This window comes from Macrobrachium nipponense, chromosome 31 (assembly GCF_015104395.2).
Source record: "Macrobrachium nipponense isolate FS-2020 chromosome 31, ASM1510439v2, whole genome shotgun sequence".
NCBI lineage: Eukaryota > Metazoa > Arthropoda > Malacostraca > Decapoda > Palaemonidae > Macrobrachium > Macrobrachium nipponense.
The window spans coordinates 16,579,543-16,604,840 of NC_061093.1; the positions used below are offsets into that span (position 1 = coordinate 16,579,543).

General features: G+C 38.5%; 1 protein-coding gene across 3 annotated transcripts in view; it reads left to right on the forward strand.

Annotated features, from left to right (window-relative positions):
- LOC135206650 (uncharacterized) overlaps positions 1–18,067 on the forward strand; it is a 62,365-nt gene extending 44,298 nt beyond the window's left edge. For 2 of the 3 annotated variants that reach the window (XM_064238006.1, XM_064238004.1), the window contains exons 6-14: positions 948–1,082; positions 1,272–1,417; positions 5,073–5,235; positions 5,843–5,995; positions 6,123–6,262; positions 6,995–7,119; positions 8,068–8,168; positions 11,269–11,489; positions 16,788–18,067. In XM_064238006.1, coding sequence (XP_064094076.1) covers positions 948–1,082; positions 1,272–1,417; positions 5,073–5,235; positions 5,843–5,995; positions 6,123–6,262; positions 6,995–7,119; positions 8,068–8,168; positions 11,269–11,397 — 1,092 coding nt within the window. In that variant the 3' untranslated portion in view covers positions 11,398–11,489; positions 16,788–18,067. The remainder of the gene's footprint in view (positions 1–947; positions 1,083–1,271; positions 1,418–5,072; positions 5,236–5,842; positions 5,996–6,122; positions 6,263–6,994; positions 7,120–8,067; positions 8,169–11,268; positions 11,490–16,787) is intronic. The other variant, XM_064238005.1, reaches the window with a different exon arrangement.
- Positions 18,068–25,298: the final 7,231 nt, after the last annotated feature.

Here is a 25,298-nt window from a genome sequence, read left to right on the forward strand (position 1 = left end):
AGGGTCCATTTCATCTCTCTCTCTCTCTCTCTCTCTCTCTCTCTCTCTCTCTCTCTCTCTCTCTCTCGTTGACAATTTATCATTCATTCATGATTTTATTTTTAAGTGATATTTTTTATTAAGGAAACAAAATCTCTCTCTCTCTCTCTCTCTCTCTCTCTCTCTCTCTCTCTCTCTCTCTCTCTCTCTCTCTCTCTCAAACAATTTTTAATTCATCAGAATCCAAAGATGATTGATTTCATTTTGCAAGTGTCATTTTTTTATGGAAACAAGAAAAAATTCTCTCTCTCTCTCTCTCTCTCTCTCTCTCTCTCTCTCTCTCTCTCTCTCTCTCTCTGTTCTAAGAAGAGATGAATTATATCCTCTCTCTCTCTCTCTCTCTCTCTCTCTCTCTCTCTCTCTCTCTCTCTCTCTCTCTCTCTCTCTCTCTCTCTCTCTCTCTGTTCTCAAGAAGAGATGAATTAAATGGATATTATGTAATGATTAAAGGTAGCAATTTTTTTTTTTTTTTTTTTTGTACTGTCTCCGGATATTATTTTTGCGTTTCGGATAATATTTTAAACACGAGTTCGGTTGTTCAGTAAAATTTACGGTAGTTTTAAGCTCTGAGCCAACTATTAATTTCAGCGCCATTTTTTTTTTTTTTTTTTTTTTTTTAAATTAAATATTTGCTGTTCTTCCGCAGACAAAGATAGAAGTAAACCCTTTGAAAAAGAATATGATTCTCCAATATTATTATTATTATTATTATTATTATTATTATTATTATTATTATTATTATTATTATTATTATTATTATTATTATTATTATTATTATTATTATGCAGTTAAACCTCCTCATGACCCAAAGAAAGAATTCTAGTAAATAGTAATAGTATAGTAGTAATAGTAGCAGTTACAACTACTACCGAAGAAAGACGTCTACCGTTTTCCCTTCTCTCCTTCAGGAGCGAGGCGCCCGGTACACCTTATTGATGCTGACGGAGGAACAGAGGAGAAAGGGCGTCATAGCAGCCTCAGCCGGGAATCACGCTCTTGCTCTCTCTTACCACGGCCAGGACCTCGGTATTCCCGTCACTGTGGTAAGTGTACATACATACATACATACATACATACATACATACATACATGGCCCTGCTACCCTGGTCCTGAATGCCTGAAAAAATAATGCATCTAGATATGTTTATATTTAGTGATATACATGATTCGTTTTGCCTCATTTTTCTCGAAAAATATATTCATATTAAATTCATGAATACATTCTCCTGTAGGTGATGCCTCTCGTGGCCCCCATCATGAAAGTGCAGGCCTGTAGGCAGTATGGTGCCAACATCATCGTCAGAGGCAAGGACATCGGGGAGTGTCGAGAAATCGCCCTCAGGATGTCGAAGGAGCAGGGACTCCTGTACATTAACGGGTAGGAGTGTGTCCTTGTCTCCCTGGCAGCCGTAATCCGCATTATTTTCTGCTTTCAAGAGGATGTCTTTCCTTCCAGGTTTTAAAAGATGCGTCTGTCTCTCCCACCTAAGAGACGCATCTTTCATTTCCACTTTTTAAGAGACGTGTCTTACCTTCCCACTTTTAAGGGACGTGTCTTACTTTCCCAATTTTAAGAGACGTTGCTTACTTTCCCACTTTTAATGAGACATATCTTTCCTTCCCACTTTTAAAGAGACGTAATCTTTCCTTCCCATTTTTAAGAGACGTGTGTTTCCTTCCCACTTTTAAAGAGACGTGTGTTTCCTTCCCACTTTTAAAGAGACATATCTTTCCTTCCCACATTTAAAGAGAAGTGTCTTTCCTTCCTACATTTAAAAAGACATGTCTTCCTTACCCACTTTTTTTTTAAAGCGACGTGTCTTTCTTTCCCACTTTTAAGAGTTGTATCTTTTTTTTTCCACATTTACAAAATCCTGTATTTCTTTCCCAATTTTTAGAGACGAGTCTTGTTTCCCACGTTTAACAGGCGTGTCTTTCTTTTCTCTTGTGAGAGACTTGTCTTTCTTTCTAGAATTTAAAAGATGTATCTCTGCCCCACTTAAGAGTCTTGCCTCTCCTTCCCACTTTTAGGAGATCTTTCTCTCCCTCTTTTATAAGAGCTGTGCTTATTTTAAAATTAGGAGACATGGCTTTCTTTCCCACTTTTGAGAGACATCTTTTCTTCCCAGCTCTTAAGAGATGGCCCTTACTTTCACACTTCCAAAGGACATGTCTTGCATCCCCCACTTTAGGACATGTCATTCCTTTTCCATTTTAGCGACATGTCTTTCCTTCTCATTTGAAAGAGACAGCATTCCTGTTCACTTTTATGAGGCATGTCTTTCCTTCCCACTTGAAAAAGGCATGTCTTTCCTTCTTATTTTAAAGTGAGATGTCTCTCCTTCCCATTTTAAAGAGACAGCATTCCTTTTCACTTTAAGGGACATGTCTTTCCTAATCATTTTAGAGACATCTCTTCCCTTCCTGTTTTAGAGAAATGTTTTCCTTCCCGTTTTAAAGAGATGTCTTTCCTTCCCCTTTTAAGAGAAGGGCTTCTCCTTCCCATTTAGCCATGTCTTTCTTTCCCAGTTCTAAAAGGCGTCTTTCCTACCCACTTTTAGAAGATGTCTGCCCTCCCCACTGTAAAGAAACGTGTTTTTCCTTTCCTTAGGGGCTAAGAAGCACTTACTCCGCCCCCTATCCCCTAATCTCGCCTTCGTATTATCAGGCTTGATCTGTAAGGTCGTCAAGTGGTCCTCGTCTGCCTTCCTACATGAAACTCCTTTGCGTCGTTTAACAATCCAACGTTCTCTGTAATCAGCTTCAGCGCCTCAGTGGCGGCGAGTTCGATTCTCGTGCATTCCATTGAGGGCTTAGAGATGTGTATTTCTGGTGATAGAAGTTCACTCTCGACGTGGTTCGGAAGTCACGTAAAGCCGTTGGTCCCGTTGCTGAATAACCACTGGTTCCATGCAACGTAAAAACGCCATACAAACAAACAAAAACAAAAAAATATGTAATCAGCTTTTGTCTTTGCACTATTCCATCTATGCCACCCGCGTTCCATTCTTTCTTATCTCTGGACAGGTCCCAAATTATTTCTACCTACGGCCCTTTCTTATGGCTAATCCAGATGACATTTCTTGCCTCTTCATACTGGACACGTGTTGAATTTGCATATATTAATAATCCCTTGACAGACGCGTCATATATCTGTTGACGTAGATACAAACGTGTTTGCGTTTGAGATTTATATTTGTTAAGGTATTTCAAAGGAAAAGACATTGTCTTATTTTGTGCAACATTTCTTGAGGGAGGACAATGAATTTCGATTGAAGTCGTTCTACTCTTCAATTTGAGGTCTGCGGTATAATTCACCCTATTTTCTACCTTCTGATGGTCAATCAAAATACTTGGCTGGATGTGTCAGGGTCAATCTAAGTTGTTTGTCCCTCAGTGGACCATTTTCTACTTTCGTCTTTTAAGCGTTATTGAGTTACTATGATCTTGCGTAATATAAAAATGGTGAAAGGGGGAGTCACGTTTGAATCAGTCGTGGGTGGTTTAGATCTTGTCGAATCGGTTACGCCATTGTTAGGGATATATTATGTATTTTTAGATCTGTGGTAAGGGAAACTTATGCTATATATCACGAGGAGGATTAGTACATTGAGTTTGGTGTTCATGAAACATTCTGAGATTTGGGGAAAAAACATAAATAATTTTAAACTGTGTATTTGCGATGCGAAGTTAAATATATAAAAAACGCTTAGTTATGTACAAATATAAAAAATGAAATATATATACTATACATTATATATATTATATATCTATATATATATATTATACTAGTATATATATAATAAATATATATATATATCATATATACACATAGCAACGGCCCATTTGCCAGACAGCAGTTCTATCAACTCGACAAAGGCCAATTTTCTCTCGGGTAGGAAAGTCACCAGAGAGAGAGAGAGAGAGAGAGAGAGAGAGAGAGAGAGAGAGAGAGAGAGAGAGAGAGAGAGAGAGAGAGAGACGACAATTTGTCACTTCTACATTTATTCGTGGCATTTTGAGGGACGATTGCATCATCGTCAAATCCAGCTCCTACGCAAAGCAAATGCGCCCAATATCAAAATAGTTTGAGATTTAAAAAAGAAATCATGTTGAGTCACAGAGTCTGGGAAGTGGAGCCATCTACCTGAAATAGTTTTGCGATTAAAAATAAAAAAGAGCTTGACTCATTTAATGAAGACAGCTCTGATGATGCTATTACTCACACTAATTCGATGCCACCGAGGAGAGGCCGGAGGTCCTGGTGCCTCTCTCTATATATAGAAGACTTCGGGGACTTCATCTGGGACCTTATTTGGGCACCGTAGCAACGCTAATTAGGGTCATGACAACGGGTATTGCCAGTGGCGTGATGGACCTTATGGCAGGAGCTTTGATGGATGATGACCCGAGTTGAAACGAGGTCACAGATAGATAGGGATAGACTTGCCCAATTTGTGTGACATTATTAGTGATTAGTCGCTGGTTATTGAGAAATAGTGGCATTAATAACTATTTTATGTAGTTTATGCAGCGGTTGTTTGCAGTATTGGAAGTAGGCATTATAGACAAGACGTACAGTATACCTTCGGTTTTCTTGAAGATTATCTTGAAAACTTTATATCATCTTTATTCATAAGGTTGGTCGCTTTTAGATGCTACCTTATTTTAATTATAAGTCATTATTTAAAGATGATTTTACCGTTAACTTCAACCCCTCTTCGTACCTGGAAATATTGCCTTTTCTAAAGTATGAAGCCCAACCTATTCATTTAATCTTTTCATAATTTAGCTTTATGCATATATTGTTAATTAACCTTGAGCTATTGGAGATATAATAATCATATTTCTAAATTGGAGTCCCTGCACGTTTGTTTTAAGGCATATGTTGTATTTCAATCTGTGAAAGATAATTCCTCATATATTAAATGCATCTTACAACGTACCTTTGTGGTAATGTGTGTGTGTGTGTGTGTGAAGTTATGTACACCAAATGTCTCTTTGAATAATGAATCTCTCTCTCTCTCTCTCAGGTACGACCACCCCCACATCCTAGCAGGACAGGGAACTATGGGACTCGAGATAGTGGAACAGGTGAAGGACATCGACGCCGTCGTTATTCCTGTAGGAGGCGGTGGTCTCATCGCTGGTGTGGCCCTGGCTGTTAAGGCCCTCTACCCGCATGTGAAAGTTATTGTAAGTCTCTCTCTCTCTCTCTCTCTCTATCCATATGTGAAAGTTATTTATTGTCTCTCACTTTCTCTCTGTAAAAGTTCTCTCTCTCTCTCTCTCTCCCCCATATGTGAAAGTTATTCTTCACTTTCTCTCTGTAAAAGTTATTCTCTCTCTCTCTCTCTCTCTCCACATGTGAAAGTTATTCTCTCTCATTTTCTCTCCGTGAAAGTTATTGTAACGCATAGCTCTTCTCCCTCTTCATTCCAATACGTCAAAAGTTATTTATTAAGTCTCTCCTCTTTTCTCTTCTCTCTAACCTGTGAAGGTTTTTAATTGTCGTTGGAGAGAAAGTATTATACAATAATGAGAGAGCCATTGATGATACAGTCTTGAAATGGTCAAGTCCACCAAAGAAATGAGTGAAGAGGTAGACTTTGGGTGTTACGTGATAACAGACCGAGAAGAGCAACAGCAACTCCCCCATTAGCTCAGTGAAGCCTGACTGAAATAATAGGTGTAAAAGAGCAGGAGAGGAAACAAAGCCATTTTTATGTCTTATGAATTCACTCGTCTCTGCAGAATCTCTCTACTGTCTCTAAACCAACTTTTTTTCCTTTTTTTATTTCAGGGTGTGGAATCTGAAAGGTGCGCCAGCTTCAGCGAGGCCATGAAAGCTGGCCGACCCGTTTACGTGGCCGCTGAGACCACGCTGGCCGATGGTCTGGCAGTTCCTCTGGTCGGGGTCAACGCTTTTGCAACTGCTTCCAAGTTAGTCGATAAGGTAAAGAGGATCACCATAATCCCATTTATTCTACAATTGCCTAAATAAATCGATTAGGCTTACTCTAAATGCATATCGAAGAGGGATTCTGAATCTAGGCCTACATAAAGCTGGATTTTCCTTCTAGGTTGTTCAAGTCCGCGAGGAGTGGATCGCTATCGCCATCTTGCGGTTGGTGGAGTGCGAAAAGGCGGTGGTCGAAGGCGCAGGCGCAACGGCTTTGGCCGCCATTTTGGCTGGAGAATTACCTGAGCTCAAAGGAAAGAGGTTAGCTCATGAACTTCACTTTTGTAATATTATTTTAGATTTCATGCCTCGATTTCTTAATATTCCGTTGTTCTTCGGTAGGCCTACTCTCTTTGGTTACTTTTATGACCTCTAGCTTTTCCCCATTTAGATCTTTTCACTTTCCCAACCCTTTTTCACTTCTCTCTCTATCTCCAAAAAATGGCCTACTTCAAGTAGGCCATTTTCAATAGGTAAGGCGAGGTAAAACCATCACTTAGAAAATATTGGGTCCTTCCCTAGAGTAGTAGGGCACAGAAACATTTGGTAACTGTAGAAACAAGTAATAAACTGATCAGGCAAGCTTAGTTTCACCGTTTTAAGATGGGTTTTAGGTAATCTAGACTTACGCAGTAAAACTTTTTTTTCTCTCATTTGCTTGGAACGTCATTTGAGATTTGGTACGCCTTATAATAGAATCTAATGCTTGTTTGAATTCTAGACATTTGTACTCACTTTCACAAAATATATCCCTTCCAAAATAAGCAGATCTTTCGTCTTCATCTGCAAGTTCCTTGGAATCATAATTTTTTTCAGAAATTTTGCCGCTTTTAAATAACCAGAACAGGTAGGGAAACTCAAGTTGCTATCCAGTAGAATCCATTTATTTTTTGGAATATTAGGCACCTCACCCTACACACAAAAATTTGATCAACATTTTTGGTTTACACTTCTATTCTCCGTCCAACTTCTGACAGTTAATTCTCTCAACAGAATAGTAATCCCCCTTTGCGGCGGTAACATCGATACCACAGTCCTAGGCCGATGCTTGGAAAGAGGTCTGGCGGCAGATGGGCGTCTAGTCAAGTTCACAGTCACAGTCAGCGACAGACCAGGAGGTGAGGAAGGCTTGATCTTGAATTTGTGTTATAAATTGGTTTCAGTTGGTTAGGAAGATTGCGTGGTTTTGAATCAGTCATTTGACTTTCCCCAATGTATTGTAAATGACTCTAGCCACTGTTTTATAAAACATGTTTTTATGACAGGGTTTATTCTAAAAAATAAAAAAAAAATTATTACTATAGTAGATTCACATAACCCGTGCATTTGATTTCTAGGCCAGTCCCTTACGACGCTCCTGATTGGCTGTTGATAAGCCAATCTTTCTCGAGAGAGTGCATATAGGGAGGATGGATGTTCCACCTCTCCTGATGTATGCTTTTGAAAGACGTATCCCTCAGGAGAGGTGGAACATAGATCCCACCCATGTGTGCTCTCTCTCGAGACTGAAAGGTTCCAACCCTGTGACTGGCTTATCAACAGCCAATCCGGAGCGTCGGAAGGGACTGGCCTAGACACCAGATGCACGGCTGATGTGAATCTACTATAGTCAGTCTTATCCTTGTGTTTAACTCTTTATTTTGAACTTCATGTAAAGAAAATTCAAGAAATCGAGTAGATTTAGTCACGTATGAAGTAAACTTCTATTCCTGGTGACAGCTTGTTTTATAGGTCAAATCGTAACATTAAAAAGGGGCTTAAACATAAAGAAGGAACCTTATAATAATTGTCCTGTAGAAAGCCAGGCGCTTTGGCTTACCATCTATAGCCATTAGATAATAGAAACTTAGGTGCTTACATTTCAAGTTGTTCCCTTAAACCAGAAGTATTTGAGATTAAATATGCTCTTATCTTATAAAGATACTATAAGTTAAAATATGCTCTTATATTATAAAGATCCTATAAGTTAAAATAGGCCCTGTATTTTTTTTTTTATTAAGTTCAAAGCCCCCCTCAGATTTGCCTTCAGAAATGCACGTGTGAACCTCTTTTCTGGCAACTTTCAGGAATCGCTGAACTCACCAGACTTCTGGCAAACTTGGGCGTTTCCATCAAGGACATGATGCACGAGAGAGCTTGGATTAAGAACGACATCTTCAGCGTTGAGGTGAGTCATTGAAAAAGGGGGAAGGGAGGGGAGGGTAGATTGATTTAGACGTATGTTCATTGCTGTATCTTAAATATTGATTAGTAGTTGAGATGTTTACTCTGGGTACTTTCAGCTAATATTGTGCAGCAATGATTTGTATTTTATATTAAGTATTCTGTATATCATTTGAAATCTACATTATATTCATTGGTTTAGGATGTGACACAACTAATTAACGGTTAATGAGTTCACAGCTTTTAACTTGAATTTTCAGAGTATTTTCAAATCCATTTGTTAGGCTTCTTTTCATTGAATAACAAGGAGTGAAAAAAAAAATCTGTTTTGCTTCATTATATTTACTAATATGGGCAGGCATATGGAGCACTGTACTGTATATCATTCAGATCTGTAACCATGAATTGTGCTGGTCCTTATTTGTATGACTGAGTTCAAATGCAGTATGAAGTAACTTTTCAGAGAATGCAGTATTGGTCATACCGCATTTAACTACTGTGGTACGAATGGTATTATTTTGGATATTTAAAACAGGTTACATATGTTTCAAGGCAACACATCTTTTGCATATTTAGTATTGCACTAATCTGTTCAGAACATGTAGATATATGCTATGAAAAAAGCACAAGTTCCACCACAAAGCATAAAGTCTATTTCTACAACTTAAGTAGTTTTATCTACGATTTTCTAGTGACACAATTTTAGACAGTTTTATCTCTACGATTTTCTAGTGAAAAAAAAAATCAGTAACATCTTGAACTAATTTCATTAAAGATATACATAAGCTCTATCATCCGATAATACTACCTTAAGAACCAGTATCCGATTACTTTTATAGTAATACGTAGGTAATATATCGTAATCTTTCCTATTCATGTTTACAGATTTGATTATAACGCTTCTAACAAAATATATGCTAAGTAAGGATGCTTTCAGAAATGGCGTGCTCCATTGTAGTAAAAGTGCTCATGGGCATTTTCCTTCAAAACACGTAACTAGGCTTAGGATAATTATGCACTTAAAAATGACTAAATATGCACTATATACTGATAAAATATGCCCTTTAAAATAAGTAGTAATAATTCTAACTTATAGATAATTCACCCTAAAAGGTAACTGTCCCACTAAAGGTGTCACTGACTCAAGCCTTTCCATAAAGCATTAAATTAAAGAACAATGCACAGTATTGACAAAATCATTTACTTGATCGCACAGAAATTTTTTTTTTTTTTTTAAGAAAAAGACACGCTTTCTTGCGTAAAAAGTACCAATCGATTTACTTCTATCAGCTGAATACAGGAATTTACTTCACAGTACTATGTAGCAGTATTCATAACTTGTTCAAAACAGACTTACAAAAAAAAAAAAAAGAAAAAAAAAGAAAAACCACAGCAGTCTATAAAAGTGAATTGCATTTGATTACAACATGGAGTAGATTTTCAAACTCAAATTTTCGTCTGTTGTCAGCAAGAATGAATTTATGCTGTGAAAATACTCGTTCAACACTGCATGAAAAATTAGGAGCATATTGTAACTTGATAGCTCAATTTCTCCTTGAGGGTCAGCATCAAGGGAGGAATTGTCTTGCATTACCTCATTGAGTTTCTTTAGTCGGCTGTAACCTTTGTTTTTACCAAGAACCTGCCTAATTTTTATAGAATAATCCTTCTTCTCAAGTGATTCAAAGAATCAACAACTCCTTATACTAAATCGATGCTACTCTTTAGGGTTAGACCTTTTTTTCTTTTGACTTATATATGGTCCTTTTGATTATTATATGACAAAACTTAAGTAAATTGTGACTTTAAGTACCATAAAAGATAGCCTGAACTATTTACTATAATACACAAGACTTTTACAAGAATATGACATAAGAAAAAGTTTAGAAATATGCAATTAAGCTCAAAAATGGTTTAAACTATGCCTTTGCATATGCACATATGTAAATGCATAATTATCCTAAGCCTACACATAACTATCTCGGAGCCTTGCTTATAAATACAATTCAGTAGTATTTATTACACAATTTAGTCTTAAGAGACTTTTATTCGAGTCCTGTTGTGGAATTCTTGCCACAAGTTTGAGGCGTGCAATGCAAATACCAGTTGTCTTTAAGCAGCAAAATATCTGTAATCGCTCTCATTTGTTCATTCGGATAGTAATGCTGTGTTGGACTCAAACCAAAGTAAGGACTATATGTGTACTCTACTGGTAGACTGCTGAAGCGGTGTGACTTAGACTATGCACATAGTTGTGCTGTCCAGTTTTGACAATCATTAATCTTCACAGCAATATTGTTTTTTTTTTTTTTTTTTTTTAAACTCGGGTAATTAGTAATTAAAAGCAACATTTATAAGGAATTAATCACTATTTTGAAGACTGCATATTCAACTGTTATGGCCAGCAACTTCCTGAGGTTTAGTTATCTGATGAGGTCTTGTAGAAATATAGTTTTAAAAACTTATGCCACTTAGATTTTTAGGCTTGCATTACTGTAAATGGCACAGTTGCAGTTTTAATTCACGTGGCTTTCTAGTGTAAACAAATATCATAACCAGAATGACATTCTTAAGAAAGCTTAAGCTGGAAGTAATTCTAATGGGAGATTGTTAAATTGGACTCTCTCTCTCTCTCTCTCTCTCTCTCTCTCTCTCTCTCTCTCTCTCTCTCTCTCTCTCTCTCTCTCCAAACTTGACAGATTCAGATTGCACATGTAAGTTAAATAATCATATGTTTACTACCAGGAGGACGATGGAGATTGCGTGTGGCTTACAAGAAGGGTTAGTTTAGCCTATTTAAAAGTCGGGAACAGTATATATTGACACTGAAGGCCTTTGCACACATGGGTTTGTTTTACTGATGGTACTAGAGCTTGAGCTATGTAAACTAGGCACATGTTGCCTTTGAAAACAAGGCAATTATGCTGGTTTTTTTATGTAATTGGTCCCTGTTAACTATGTGCATAAAGTGTAGGAACACCCGCTTGTAAAGCCACTGATATTTGCACTGCTTGACTGTTGCCGAGACCTTGGCTGATAGTTCTATGTTATGATGTCTCTGTGTCACGCCAAGTTGCGAAGTGCTTGCTTGATATGTCTCGCAGGTGAAGGTGTTATGCGAGACCCGAGACAAGGAGCACGCGGAGGAGTTGCGATCGACACTCCTCCAACGGTATAGCATCGTCCGGTTTGGCAATATGTCCCCTGCCTCCACAGCTAGCGGTCAACTGTAAAAATAAAAAAACACGAATATTTATAAATTTCCTTCCGATCTCTCTCTCGTCATTAATATAAGAATAAAGATATAATCAAGAAGTGATCCAAAGTATGTAATTATTTTATTTTTTTTAATATATTTTAATATATATGTATTTTTAATAAAAATTTGTGCCTATATGTTTTTATGTAGACGCAAGTCGAAAAAGTCTTAGATAGTTTAGTTTAGTCACCGCTTAAAAGAGAGCACAAGCAGGCGTCTTGGTTTGAAATTTTCGTTTTCTTTCGTTCACAAGTACAGAAACTTGTTCATTTTCAGTTTATTTTGTGCATGTTTTGCAACAACAAATTGTTTTTGTGTTTTTTGTTTGTTTCATTAGTGCCTGCTTGTTTGAAATGCTAAAGCCATTGACTGAGATTTCAGACTTTGATTTGTGTTTCTGCACGCTTTCCACCCAAGTCACATTCTGCATGGTTTCTTCAGATCAAAATAATTTTTCACAATTATTTTATTGCACTTAGGCTAGACTTTTATACTGATGTAGTTTATAATCTTTATATATTTTGGGTAGTCAATATTTTTCGTTGATCAAGAGGTATTTATTTAAAAATATTTACTACTACTTCACTGAAAAACTTTTCTCAAGTTTTTTTAAAAGATTGTTTATTCCTTATCATACGACAAGGGCATAGGCACAGTGTGATTGTAAATATTATCCTGGGCTCCCGGGTGTTTCCGGGCTCCTGAATGTAGGTCTCAACCTTCCCGGGGTGGAAACCCATCTCCGTTCCGAATCTCGGTCCCATCAGACCAACGGCCCGGGCGCCCATACCAATCATACATACATACATATATACACACATTGCCAAATACATAATAGATAAAGTTCTCTATTACATACGTTTGGAAAGCTTGAAGCGCTTTACGTTTACGGATGGGTTTTTTGGTTTTACAAACTAGTTACTGTAGTTTCTGCAAATACATGAAAATCACTACTTCAGCCATCTGTCTTTGATTTGTTTTTTCTGGGGAAACTGTGTTCTGCAGTAGGTGAAGTTTGTTGTTTCGGATGCCCGTAGGGGCCAAGCGAGGCCCTACAGTATACTTTCCTCTCCAAAAAAAGACCCTTGAAGATGGACAGTCTTCTGTGATGTATGGCGGTTTCAGCCTGTCTTTCGAGACACAAGTAGTCCTCCCGTCCACTGACATCTGTTTGTACTTATCTCTACACAGCAAGATTTGGTGAGGTCCAGAGTACACAGGGAAGAGGGGGGCCAATGTTCATCAATTCTGATAAACGCATAGTTTGTTAGACCCATTTCTTTGGGGACATATGCTTTTCTGGTTGCGTCGTAAGTTCTTTTTCTGGCATGATTTGTTTTAATGCTCTATGGACGTCGGAGGGATGGTTGGCTCTGTTGGGTTTTGGAAAAAGTCTGCTGGCATTGCTAGTGAGTGTCCGTAGGGTGCTTCCACTGGCAGTGCATTAAATGCTGCTTGTAGTAATAAAATCCACGCAGTTCTTTTCTTCGGCTCTCGACTTGACATTTGGCAGCAAGTGCTGCTTTCAGGGAGTGATGGAACCACTCTATCATGCCACTTGTTTCTGGGTTGTATGCTGCCGTGTGTTTTATGTGTGTTCCGAGGCTGGCAGCGAAAGAGTTCCATTGGGCAGATGTGAAGTTAGCCCCCTGTCGATGGCAATTTACTTAGGGACTCTGCCCTGACTGACCTAGTTTATTAAAACCTGCACACAACTTTTTGCAAACCTGCACACAATTTTCTGCCGTCTGCAGTTTGACATGTATTGTGTCAGGCCATCTGCTATTCCGGTCAATGATTGTGAAGAGGTATCTGTACCCAATTGTCCTATCCCTGACTCTGTATGCCTCGTGACCTTCAATGTTTCGCAGGAGACATTCTAGAGCCTATTTCTTTTTGTCCAACTTCATGGCCCACCAGATGTATTTTTCTGACAGGTCATATGTGAGACTGGAAGCCTTCCTCCTTAAGGCCGACAGTAAGTAGAGGCAAGGGTATCCGGTACTCTTTTCATAGGCGATAGTAGTCTCTCTCCATTGTCTATGGCGAGATCCCTACACGTGAGGGTGGGAGTTTCCTGCCAATTGCTGTGGGTCCATGTCATGCTTCTGGGCTGCTTCAATCCCAGGTTATGATATCCCGATCTGGACGGTGTTGATGGTATTTCTGGAATAGGCGTAGGGCACCTGATGGTGCAAGACAACTCTGATGTTACAACCCGTTGTTTGTATCACGAACAGCTATCCCTTGAGCATGTGTCGGAAGTGCTGATTAGCACAGTGGAATGCCATAGACCCTGTCAAACATGGAGTTTGTATTTCTATTCTGCTGGAGATAGCTTTTTTCTAAAGAACGATAGCCTGGACCTTCTTTGGGAGGGATTCTACTCCTTCAAGCCTTATTTGATGGCAAAGAAATTCTACTGTACTTTTAGCCAATTCATAATTGTCTTCCCACCCTACTAGCCCGTTTTCTCTAAGTTTCTCCAGAATTTGCCTTACGTCCGTTATGCGCTGTTTATAGTTGGGGTTGAATAGCAGGATATCGTCGACATAAACTACTCAGCAGAGCAGTTCTCCCAGTATCTCATCCATGAAGAGTTGGAAGGTCACACCAGCATTTTGAAGGCCGAAACAGCCGTAGTTGAAGGTGTATGTTCCGAAGGGGGTTATGATAGCTGTTTTTTCTATCAGGACTTGGTAGTACCCCTTCAGCTGGTCAATTTATGCGAATACTTCAATGCCTTCTAGCTGGTTTCTTATGTCAGCGATGTTAGACGTTGTTATGTCTAGTATTGCTTTGACACTGAGCTATTGGTAGTCACCACAGGACCAACATGTACTTTCTGCATTAGTTATCATTTGGATTGGGAATGCCCATGGGCTGGAGGCTTTCTGTCAGATTCCTGCCTGTACCATGTCATAGAATACTCGTTTAGCATAGGCTAGTTTGTCTAGGGCCAAATGTTTGAAGCGAGATGTGGTGTTTTGTAGGGCTCGTTACATGGTACTGGAGAATGTCTTTGAATACTTTGGGAAATTCCTGAGGGAGGCAACAGATCTCTGGTTTCTAGGTGGGGTTTGTTGCTGTTCTTACCGTCTTGGTACATCTACCAGCATGTTGTCTGCTTTCAGGAAATCTGCTATTTGTAATGCAATTGTAACAACTGCTGTGATGGATGTCCAATGGTATGGTTTGCCATTGAATGATATTTCATAGTTCTTTTTCCAGACATTTTAAGCAGGCCACTGCTGGCAGTAGACACATGGTGAGTGTTTGGGGTGGGGTTGAGGCATTCTTGCGGGTTGGCTGGAACGAATGACATACATGAACCGGTGTCACTGAGGATATGTCTGTTGGACGTAACATCTGTGACGTAAACACAGTGAGTGTTTTTGCTTGTGCCTGGAAGAAGACAGTGAAAGGTAGAATCCTTCTCCTTTACGAGGCAACCAGTATGCCCGTCGCTGATGGTTAGTTGCTTGGGCTGCTGCTGCGACCCCATTGCATGTTTTGCAGACAGCCGTTATCTCATTTTTGGGCCTCGCCCTTGAATCTCCAGTGGAAGAAACATGGCCCTGTAGATGTTGTTACTTTTTGGTCCTATGTTTGTTTGTTCTCCTTACTGTAGTTTTGTTAGTGGTATATGGGAGCAGCAATGCTCTCTGGCTTGCCGTCTGGTTCTTTGTTGCTTTGATGCTGTGGTTGTGGAGTGGCTGCTGCTACAGGTGATTGAGTGGGTTCTGACAATGTCTGGGCCACTTTAACTGCATCCACAGTTCTCAGGAATTTGTTGAGGAACATGTTGGATGCATTGCATATCACAGAGATTGTTTAGCGTGGCAACTATATCAGGAGGACCTGTCTCACAAGGTCTAGTGTCGTATTTGGTCGAACATCTGTTGCATATTAGCTGTTGTGTTGTTTGTTGACATGTGATGGCAATTTGTCTCCTACTGCTTATCCTACGTTGTCTAAGAATTTCCTGGATCTGAGGGCAGGAGGACGCTTTAGGACTATTTCAGTTGTGTCTTCATCGTGTCATACAAGTTATGACAGTGAACTATGGCTCGGCTAGCCACTCTGCAATTTGTTCGAGGACGCCGTCCGGCAGGAGCTCGAGGGTTTGTGTGATGATGATGTGATCTCCTTGGCTCTGAAGATAGTCTCCACTCTGAAGAACCAGGCCTCTGGGTTGCGTGTCTGGAATGGTGGCAGACAGATGGATGTGGCTGCGGCGTTGTCGCCAGTTGGGCAGATGGTGTCAGTCATCTTGTTGGTCACCAGAAAGTTAGCATCTGATATCAGAGCGAGACCAGCAGGATTTTACGGTCAGGAGTTTTCTCTCACCTGGAAAAGTCAACAATTTTTAGTACAAAATAAGGAAAGTTCTTCATCAAATGTAATTTGAAAGCTTGAAGCATTTTAAATTTACAGATGGTTTTGGTTTTACAAATAAGATACTGCAGTTCCTGCAAATACATGAAAATCACTGCTTCAGCCGTCCGTCTTTGATTTCTGTTTTCGGGGAAACTATCGTTTTGGAAGGCGGATGGCCAGAGAGCTTAATAAAGGGAGGGGGGGGGGGGTTAAGTATTAAAGGAGTGTAACATTCTAAGTCATATTCATTTTGAGAATGTAATTTCAGTCTTTTAGTAAATTTCCAGATTCTTGAAAAATAACGATCTTTTTAGAGTATTAAAAAAGATATGAATAAATATGGAGAATAACTATATATTTATATATATTTGTAACCAGAGGGCTTTGAACAAAGTAGTTTCTAGAGTTCTAGAGATACATTTAGTTATAACCTAGCAAAGTTTCTCGCTGGTATTATCTTACCTGTGACAGTCGGTGAATATTCTCAGGAAAACTCGACCACTTTCGTTGATAAACTATCACGTTAAACTTCAGTGAAAAAGCAGTTGTGGATAGTTTTGATGTACAGTTAGTACTTACAAATATGCCATTGTTTTATGGTTTTACATTTGAAAACAAAGTATACTCTCGGACTAATGGAACAACAATGGTGTCACCTTTCTCCAGGTGCTATCAAAACTTCTTTTATATTAGCGACTGTCGACAAACAACTTCCCTAAAGAATTTTAAACCCATATTTCACCTAAGATATGTAGATGGCGCATTTTAACTAAACTAGATTTACGTCAACTAATTAGTAAGGATTGTTACTTGGCAAAAATGTTAAACACACCTTATTCAGCGTAATCACATTTAGCAATGACTTCTAATTTGTTCAGGAAAATAATGATTAGTATTAAAGTTTAAGAAGAATACAAAAACACCTTTTATATTAAGTTACCTGGGAACAAATCTCCAAAATCATCTCCCAATGAACACCCACAGGTGAAGGTGATCGCAGAAACCAGAGACCACGAGCACTCCCTGGAACTTCGCACAGCCTTGGAGTCCCAGTACAGGAGGTTGCGGTTCGCCAACCCAGATCACATCCACGACGACTGCTGAAGGAGACAAAGGTGGACAAAGGTTACCAAAAACGTCCTTAGCATTGTTAGCAGTCGCCTGGGGACACAAACTCTGTAGTAGTCCTTTATTTTATTAGCGGTTTAATTTATACGTTTTAAACTTGGTAATTGCAAACGTGTACATATTTCTTAGTACTGCAGATCCTTAAGTTCGTTTTTATCGGAGAAGGACGCAATATATTTATTCCTAAAGTAGTTTTATACATAAAGATGTCAGTACCTTAAAATCTTAAGAACTGTTCACTGAAGTATAGGTCTTTATAAACTTGTAAAAATAGACAGCTCTGAATGTAAGAATGTACAGGCAAAATATATTAACGACATGGCGGCACTTAAAATCATGATGATATTATATTTTTAACTTGATCAGATGAATGTTCGTGAATAAAATATATTTTTTGACTTAAAATGGCGATGTCTTTAATAGATTTTGCCATCTGTAGGCCTATAGTGTTTGACAGGGTCTACAGATTACATTACCGGAAGGGTTATAAGTTTCCTTTATACTTTATGGAACTAAAGTGCTTTTAATATTCTCCTAAGAATGTCGTAGCTAAATGACGTACATGTTCTCTAAGGGCTGGACCACTTGACGCAATTTGTTATTGGTTACGATCTTTTGGGAATATTTAAAGTTGTTTTTAGTAATCATTTAAATGAATGTTTGTGTAGAAACCACTGCAGTCTGTCGTCAAGGGTTGCGTGTAAAAAGTCAGTATTTTTGTGTAACAGTACTTATCTCTTATTTTACGATGGAAGTTTTTAATGGTATATTAGAGAATGAATATCAAATTATGATACGTTACAGCTCGTTTTCATCATGTATGAAGAATGTTAGAAATAAACGAACCCTGCGAGAATGTGCAAGTCAGGGAAACTTTTGTTTTTTCTCTATCCATTTTCGTTATTGTCAAAGAAACAATACCGATTGTTCTTTCAAGGAAACTGTTCCGGCCATGAAAGCTGTGTTAGGGCTGAATGGGTGAACGTAGAATAAAAAGAAAAAATAAATAAGGCCATTTTTTTTAAAACGAAATTCAGGGTGTTACGATTAAGTTACTAAGCTTCAAAACAAGGCCTCTCATAGGAATTTACGAGACACAATGTGTAAATTGTTGTAGTTTTGATTTTTTTTAGAATTGTGCATTATATCGACTGAGAGTTTGGGGTACATAATTTAAGCTAATTGCTAAACCAATAAGTTTAATAATCAAAACGACTGATATATATGTCAAAGTCCTTTTGAATCTTTTTAATTTTTAATTTTACTTTTTAATTTTACTTTTTAATTTTACTTTTATTATGAACACCGCTAAAGCAAAGTCAGCTTAGTACAAAGAAGTGCAAATATCTAAAGCAAATTGTGTGAAAAGTATAAATATTTGATACACCACGTGCTTTTTTTTTTCTCGAGCGCTTACATCGCCAGAATATGCCTATACGTTAAATTGACAATTAAAGAGGCAAGATTATGTGTACATATATAATCTATTGGACTTTATTGTATATGCTTTTATTTATGTTTCATAGTACGAGTATTGCTGAATAAAAAAAAAATCTAAACTGATCGTATTCTTTAGCCTACTCACCCTAAGTATTTTCTATAGGTTTTGAATAAAAAAATATATCTAAAGATCATATACTTTAGGCCCACTCACCCCAATCTTTTTTCTTTAAATTTTGAATTAAAAAAAAGAAGAAGTAAATTTAAGGCGTAGGGTGCTTTAGCCTACTCACCCTAAGTTAATTCTTTTTCATAGGTTTTGAAAGCAGTTTCTTTATAAATGCTAAACGAATTGAATCAATCTTGAGTGGTCTTTAAAATTAAGACTGGTAATGTATTTTTAACAGTCTGTATCTGGTGGTTCTTTCTAAGCAAAGCCATCAATAGTAACAACTGATCTTTATCTGGTGGTTCTTTGAAAGCGGAGCTATCAATAGTGACAACCGGTTGTATAATCCTTCTATAGTTTCTCTCACCAACAACACTGAGAGTATGTAATGTCTATATGTTAGGCCCATGTGACCAATGAAGAGCTTTTGAAATAGCCAAGAATGGAACCAAGATTTAAATTCGTCCTACAATAGAAAGATTTAACGCCTACATTGCCAAACAACAATGAAAAGAGAAGTTGCTACGCCTGTAAAAAAGGAGGTATCTGGCATTATGAGCTCCTTAGTCCTAAGACAAAGGAGTACCGAATGTAAACTGCGTTCTAAGGATCTTGAGCAGAATTGGCCGGGTTTTCAAATACTTTTCGGCTCAAACTAACAGAAATAGCTCTTATACACCATTAATACATTGATTTAATTAGAGGTAAGCATCAGTGGCGAAGAACTACACGCATAAAAGAGAAGTATGCTATTTGAAAACTTATAAATTATATAAGATTTATTTTACGTTCAGAAGGCCTGTACCAAAGTAACTTCACCGAACCACAGAGAGAGAGAGAGAGAGAGAGAGAGAGGAAAGTAACAGGCAAGACAATATTGTGATTGCATTTTACATTTACTGATTCACAGAGCCTAAAATATAATTTAAATCTCTAATCAAGCAAATAATTTTAAACTCGCAACATTCTCTCGAAAGGCTAAAATCATGAAAAAACGTCTACCACTGATGATTTTTTTTTATTTAAAATTCTGCTGCAACGCAAATCTCATTCACCGAACACTTTGGTTTTGCCAGAGAGAGAGAGAGAGAGAGAGAGAGAGAGAGAGAGAGAGAGAGAGGGGTTATATGAAGTTCTAAATGTATTAAGTTGAAATACGATGTACTTGTCATATACATATAATAAAAAAATTATATTTCGTTACTCTATAACCGTTCACTTAAAAAAGTTAGACGAGATGAAAACTTGTTTCCACGTATCAATATGGTTAACATGGCAGCACGATTTCGGGAAAAAAATTTTATTAGTTCTCCGCAATTAGGCCTATCTTTGGCCCCCAAAAAACCGCAAAACCTGCTGAAGTTTAAGTGCTGAACGGTTTCTATAAAATCACTACCTTAACAAATGTCATTCAGTCGTTAACGAGCGAACTTGATGATAATCGAGATACTCAAGCGTTGGCTTCATGTGAAACTGGATCGTGGAAAAATATTTGCAAGTTTTGGCCAATTCTAATTCGTAATCGTGGATGACACGGATTTTAAATTGTAATAACTTTTTAGGCATTGTGTTGTGAAGACATTTCGTATCAATTTCAAATAAGGCGTTTTTTTCGCTGTTGTAGCCTGTATACTGTTATGTGAATTCAGGGATTTAGGCCAAAGGCCAAGCACTGGGACCTATGAGGTCATTCAGCGCTGAAGTGGAAATTGACAGTAAAGAGTTTGAAAGGTGTAACAGGAGGAAAACCTCAAAGCAGTTGCACTATGAATCAAGTGGTAGGAGATGGTGGAAAATAAGTTGGAAGAAAGAGAATAGGAATGGAGGTACAGTAAAAGGAACGAAAGGGGTTGCAGCTAGGGGCCGAATGCACGCTGCAAAGAACCATAAGTAATGCCTACAGTGCACAGCACGAGGACCACTGTCGGCACTACCCCCCACCCCCACCCCCTAGGGTTCCTTCTTTGATGTCTGATGTAGTCAGCAGTCAAGGAGTTACAACCAAAGGAAGGAAATCTTTCAGGTTGAAACGTATTAGGTCGAACGCTTGCTTACCTTCGGGACTTCGCCTGCCAGAAGTACTTTGTTCCGAGATTCGTCAAGTTCCTCCATAGTTTCATTTCGATGAATAGTTCGGGGAACATTCGTATTCCCCGGGGAACGTCGTCGTCAACACGCCTTTTCAAGATTAGTCAAGTTAGGAAAATGGAAAATGCACATTTCTGTGGATAAAATTATGACAATTAAAACTGGCTTGAAACTTTCTTGAAAGATGAAGGCTCCGGTGAATATAAAAAATTGATTCATCACGTATAATCATTAATGAATGTACTGTCTTAAGAATTTTCTTTCAATAGTTAAATGATTATAACAAGGCTGCTGCTGTTTTAAGTGACCGACAATATTTCTGTTGATCTAGTCATAATAAACATAAAATCAGTTACAAAGTTCTCACTAAAATAAAATTACTCTATTTTTGTTATTTTATTTAAAATGTCCAATGTATAAAATACACTATTACTTAATTACACTATAAGAAATATATAATCAATGTCAATCTTTTGTTTGTTTGTATGGTGTTTTTACGTTGCAAGGAACCAGTGGTTATTCAGCAACGGAACCTGCGGCTTTACGTGACTTCCGAACCACGTCGAGAGTGAACTTCCATCACCAGAAATACACAGCTCACCCCTCAGTCGAATGGTCGAGAATCGAACTCGCGGCCACCGAGGTGACATGCTAACACCATACCGACTACGCCACTCAGGCGCTTCAATATCCATCTTAGTATTCGGACTAACCGACCGCAAGTGGTAAAGGGAACGGCATCGTGCCCAGTCGAGTATATGAGCCTTTTTTGAAAAAAAATTTACCTTCATATATTCCTTGATTAGACCATACTAAAGTTCCATTCATACGTACTGTGCAAAACCCATCTGTCTATCATAATAAAGTTTACAACTTTTTCGCTTGCCCTACTCCACGAATACAAGTAACAAAGTTGCAAGAAAAAAATTCAGAAAACAAAGTCAAAAGAAAAAAAAAAAGTCACATGAATTTACAATCTTCTGTTTATGTTTTTACGGTCATCCCCAACAGGCTTGTACTAAACGGGGTTAATAGTGTACTCTACTAATCCTTGTGCTAAACCGGATTAATAGTGTACTCTATTAATCTTGGTACTAAACAAGATTAATAGTGCACTCTATTAATCCTGGTACCGAACAGGATTAATAGTGTACTCTATTATTCCCGGTACTAAACACGCCGCAAAGGTGGATACATACAAGGGTTAAAATCCTTGGGGTCAATATCTCGGAAAGATTAATGTGAATTTTTTTGTGTGACCTTTTTCTGTAAATTTCTTTTACCTGCGACTTTTTATGTCTTATAAAAAACGGCTCTTGAAAAATGCAGAACAGCAACAGACACATGGGAGCCTTGCCTCACCGACCTTTATGGGAAAAAAACGGACTCCTTAAAAAGCCATTAATACTTACACAACTCGCACATTGTAAATATGTTTTTATTAATAATAATATGCCAGCATACCAAATTTGGCTAACATCTCGTACACTAAACCAATATGCACTCTGTCAAAAGCTTCTGGCCAATCGAGACTTAAGATGGCAACTTCTACTTTATTTTCATTAGAATAAAACGTGACGTCTTGCATGGGCACTATTACTTTCTCCGAAAAAGGCTGGCTCCGTTGTGAACGATACCGTTCCTCCCTTTACCCAAGATCCATAGAATTCTATAGACCTTGCCTCTACCAATTACGGTCGGAGAGTCCGAATGTAGCCGAGATGGATATTTTGTTTGTTTGTATGGTGTTTTTACGTTGCATGGAACCAACCAGTGGTTATTCAGCAACGGGAGCAACGGCTTTATGTGACTTCCGAACCACGTCGAGAGTGAAATACACGTCTCACACTCCTCAATGGAATGCCCGAGAATCGAAATCGCGACAACCGAGGTGGCAGGCCAAGACCATACCAACCACGCCACTGAGATGGATATTAATTATGGATATATTGTAATTAAAGAATAATGTATTTCATGTATTGGTTATTTTAAATATTTCCCTTTGACTGCACAATATTGCTCATGGGGAATGTATCGTCTTACGCTATAGGTCTCCAATTAACCTACTGGCTCTTCGAAATTCGATGTACATGACATCTATAATTCAAAACAAGAGATAAAATCCAGTTACATAATATTCCAAAATTTCTTATAAAATTCAATAGGGGACCATCGTAGCCCGGAGTTTTCCCTTAACACTTTTTCCTGACTCCGGGAGTAGGCCTACAAGCTACTTTGCTGTTGATGATATTGCTGTCGTAGTTCTTGTTTTTGTTGCTCTACTTGTTGGGGGGAGGGGGGGTGTAGGAAAGCCCTATGGAAAAGCTGAAATAGGTCTGCATAAGGTGTAGGTATCGCGTTGAGTTCAAAACAGGAATTTTAGTATAGGATATTTATGATTTATTTATTGGAATGAAAACGTACAAAATAAACATTGTGCATGTTAAAATGCTGTTTGAGTTTGCTGTTAAAAGATGCTGTTAAAACCGCTGTTTGAAGGTGCTGTTAAATGATCCTGTTTGAAGGTGCTGTTAAAAACTCCTGTTTAAAATGTCATTGAACGTGCTATTAAAATTATGTTTGAAGATGCTGTTGAAAGATGTTGTAAAAACGCTGTTTGAAGTTGCGTTAAAAACTGCTGTTTGAAGGTGCTGTTAAAATGAAAATGTTTAAAATGTTGGAAGTGCTGTTAAAAGTAAATCGCTGTTTAAAAACGCCTCTTGGAACAGTGCTGTTAAAACGCAGTTTTAAATGCCGTTAAAAGATGCTGTTAAAATGTTTTTTGAAAGTGCTGTTAAAAGATGCTGTTAAAACGCTGTTTGAAAGTGCTGTTAAAAACGCTATTCGAAAATATGGGGGTAGGGTGTGGGTGTTTTTTTTTTTTTTTTTTTTTTTTTTTTTTTTTTTTTTTTGGGGGGGTGTGTTTTATGGGCCTTAAAAATCCAACCCCTTTTTGAAGGTTGTTTGCAACTTTTATCTTATATGAATAAATAAATAAATGACTTTATAATTCGATGAAACTGCATCCTAATCTCTCTCTCTCTCTCATGGTAATGTATTAACAGTGACCAGAGACAGGGATGAAAGTATCTAAAATGTATGGTTGCATATATATATATATATGTGTGTGTGTGTGTGTGTGTGGTGTGTATGTGTGTATGTATATGTGTGTGTGCGCGTGAACTCAAGAATTTTACGCTTCCTTCGTCAAATAAGCTTAAAAGCCTCTTTTATTCTTTCATTCTTAAATCTTTATACCAAAGTTTTTCTTTTATAATCATCTGTGACTGAAATAGTATAAAACTTTCCAGCAGACTTTTCAGTTCCTTTCCCGACGGAGACATTATTTATTGACTTACTTTTCAAGTCGTCTCCATTTGCAAGGTTTCTACTGAAGCCGTCGAGGTCTTCCGGAGGAGCCTTCAGTCGCTCCAAGTCCTTCCGAAAGGAGGCTCCGCCAGGAATCTGAAAAAAAAACGCATCGAAGCCGAAATGAGGATCTGCGGAATCCCTGGAGCTTCAGTGGCATTTTCCAATTCTGACGTTTTGATCGGGTGGAAAGAAAGGCAACCATGTTTGCTCTTGGTAAATTTAACTTTGTGAAAAACTCAATGGCTCTGATCTCTACCGGATCAGTGGTACAACCTATTATAAATGGAATCCGAATCCTCGGATTGTTTATTGGTAATAACGCAGCAGCTCTTGTTCTGGGAGGACTTCTTGGCCGCGCACATCAGTGCATTGGAGGCCAGAGGGCTCTCCAGACTGCTCAAGATGCTACTGCAACTGCCCGGATGGACGCTGAAGACGACCTTTTCTACGCCACCGAGATGATCTCTCTCTTGAAGGAGGACTGGAAGGACACTCAGGAGGAGACTCTTTTCCTCCTGGATGAAATCGATGACGTTAATTTGAACGAAGTGGCTCTGATCTCGACGAACCAAGATTTGCTGGACCAGTTGATGGAAGAGAAGCATAATGTTGAAAAGCTTCGTAAAGATTGCAACTCTGCTGAAGAGGAGAATGAACACTTGAAGAAGAGGCTCGCAGAGTTGGAGGAGTCATTACTCCAGAAGGGAAAGGAAATAGAAAATCTACACGAGCATCTCGCAGGTAAAGAGGGAGAATGCGAGAAGAACCGAGAAAAAGTGGAGGAACTGCAGAAACAGGCAGAGGACAATGATTTCTACTGTGGGTACCTAGAGGAGAAGGTCAAGGCCCACGAAGCAGAGAGAAAGAGACTGACCCAGGCGGCCAAAGAACTCGAGGAGAGACTGCGAGTCTCACAGCGAGAACCAGTCTCTGTTCTTGCAAGAAATCGTGATTTAGAGAAAAATTACGGCGATGAGACTCAGGAGAATCGAAGTCTGCAGAAGGAGGCCCATATCATGGAAGCCAGAGTTCAGCCGCTTCCAAAGGAGAATAAAAATGAAAAGCATAAGAATAATGCTTTGGTTGAAGAGGCCAAGGCGAAAGGAAACATGTTCTACAAGCTTGGACGCCTGGAAGAAGCTTGTGAATGTTTCAGAGTGCTGGATGTGGCCGACGACCAAGCGGACTACAGGCTGAGATTGGGATTGTGTCTCTTGTTGCTTGGTAGACACAGCGAAGCTATGGTCCAGCTTGAAGGATTAGATGGTCGAAAAGATTTGGTTGCAGCCGCCAAAGCC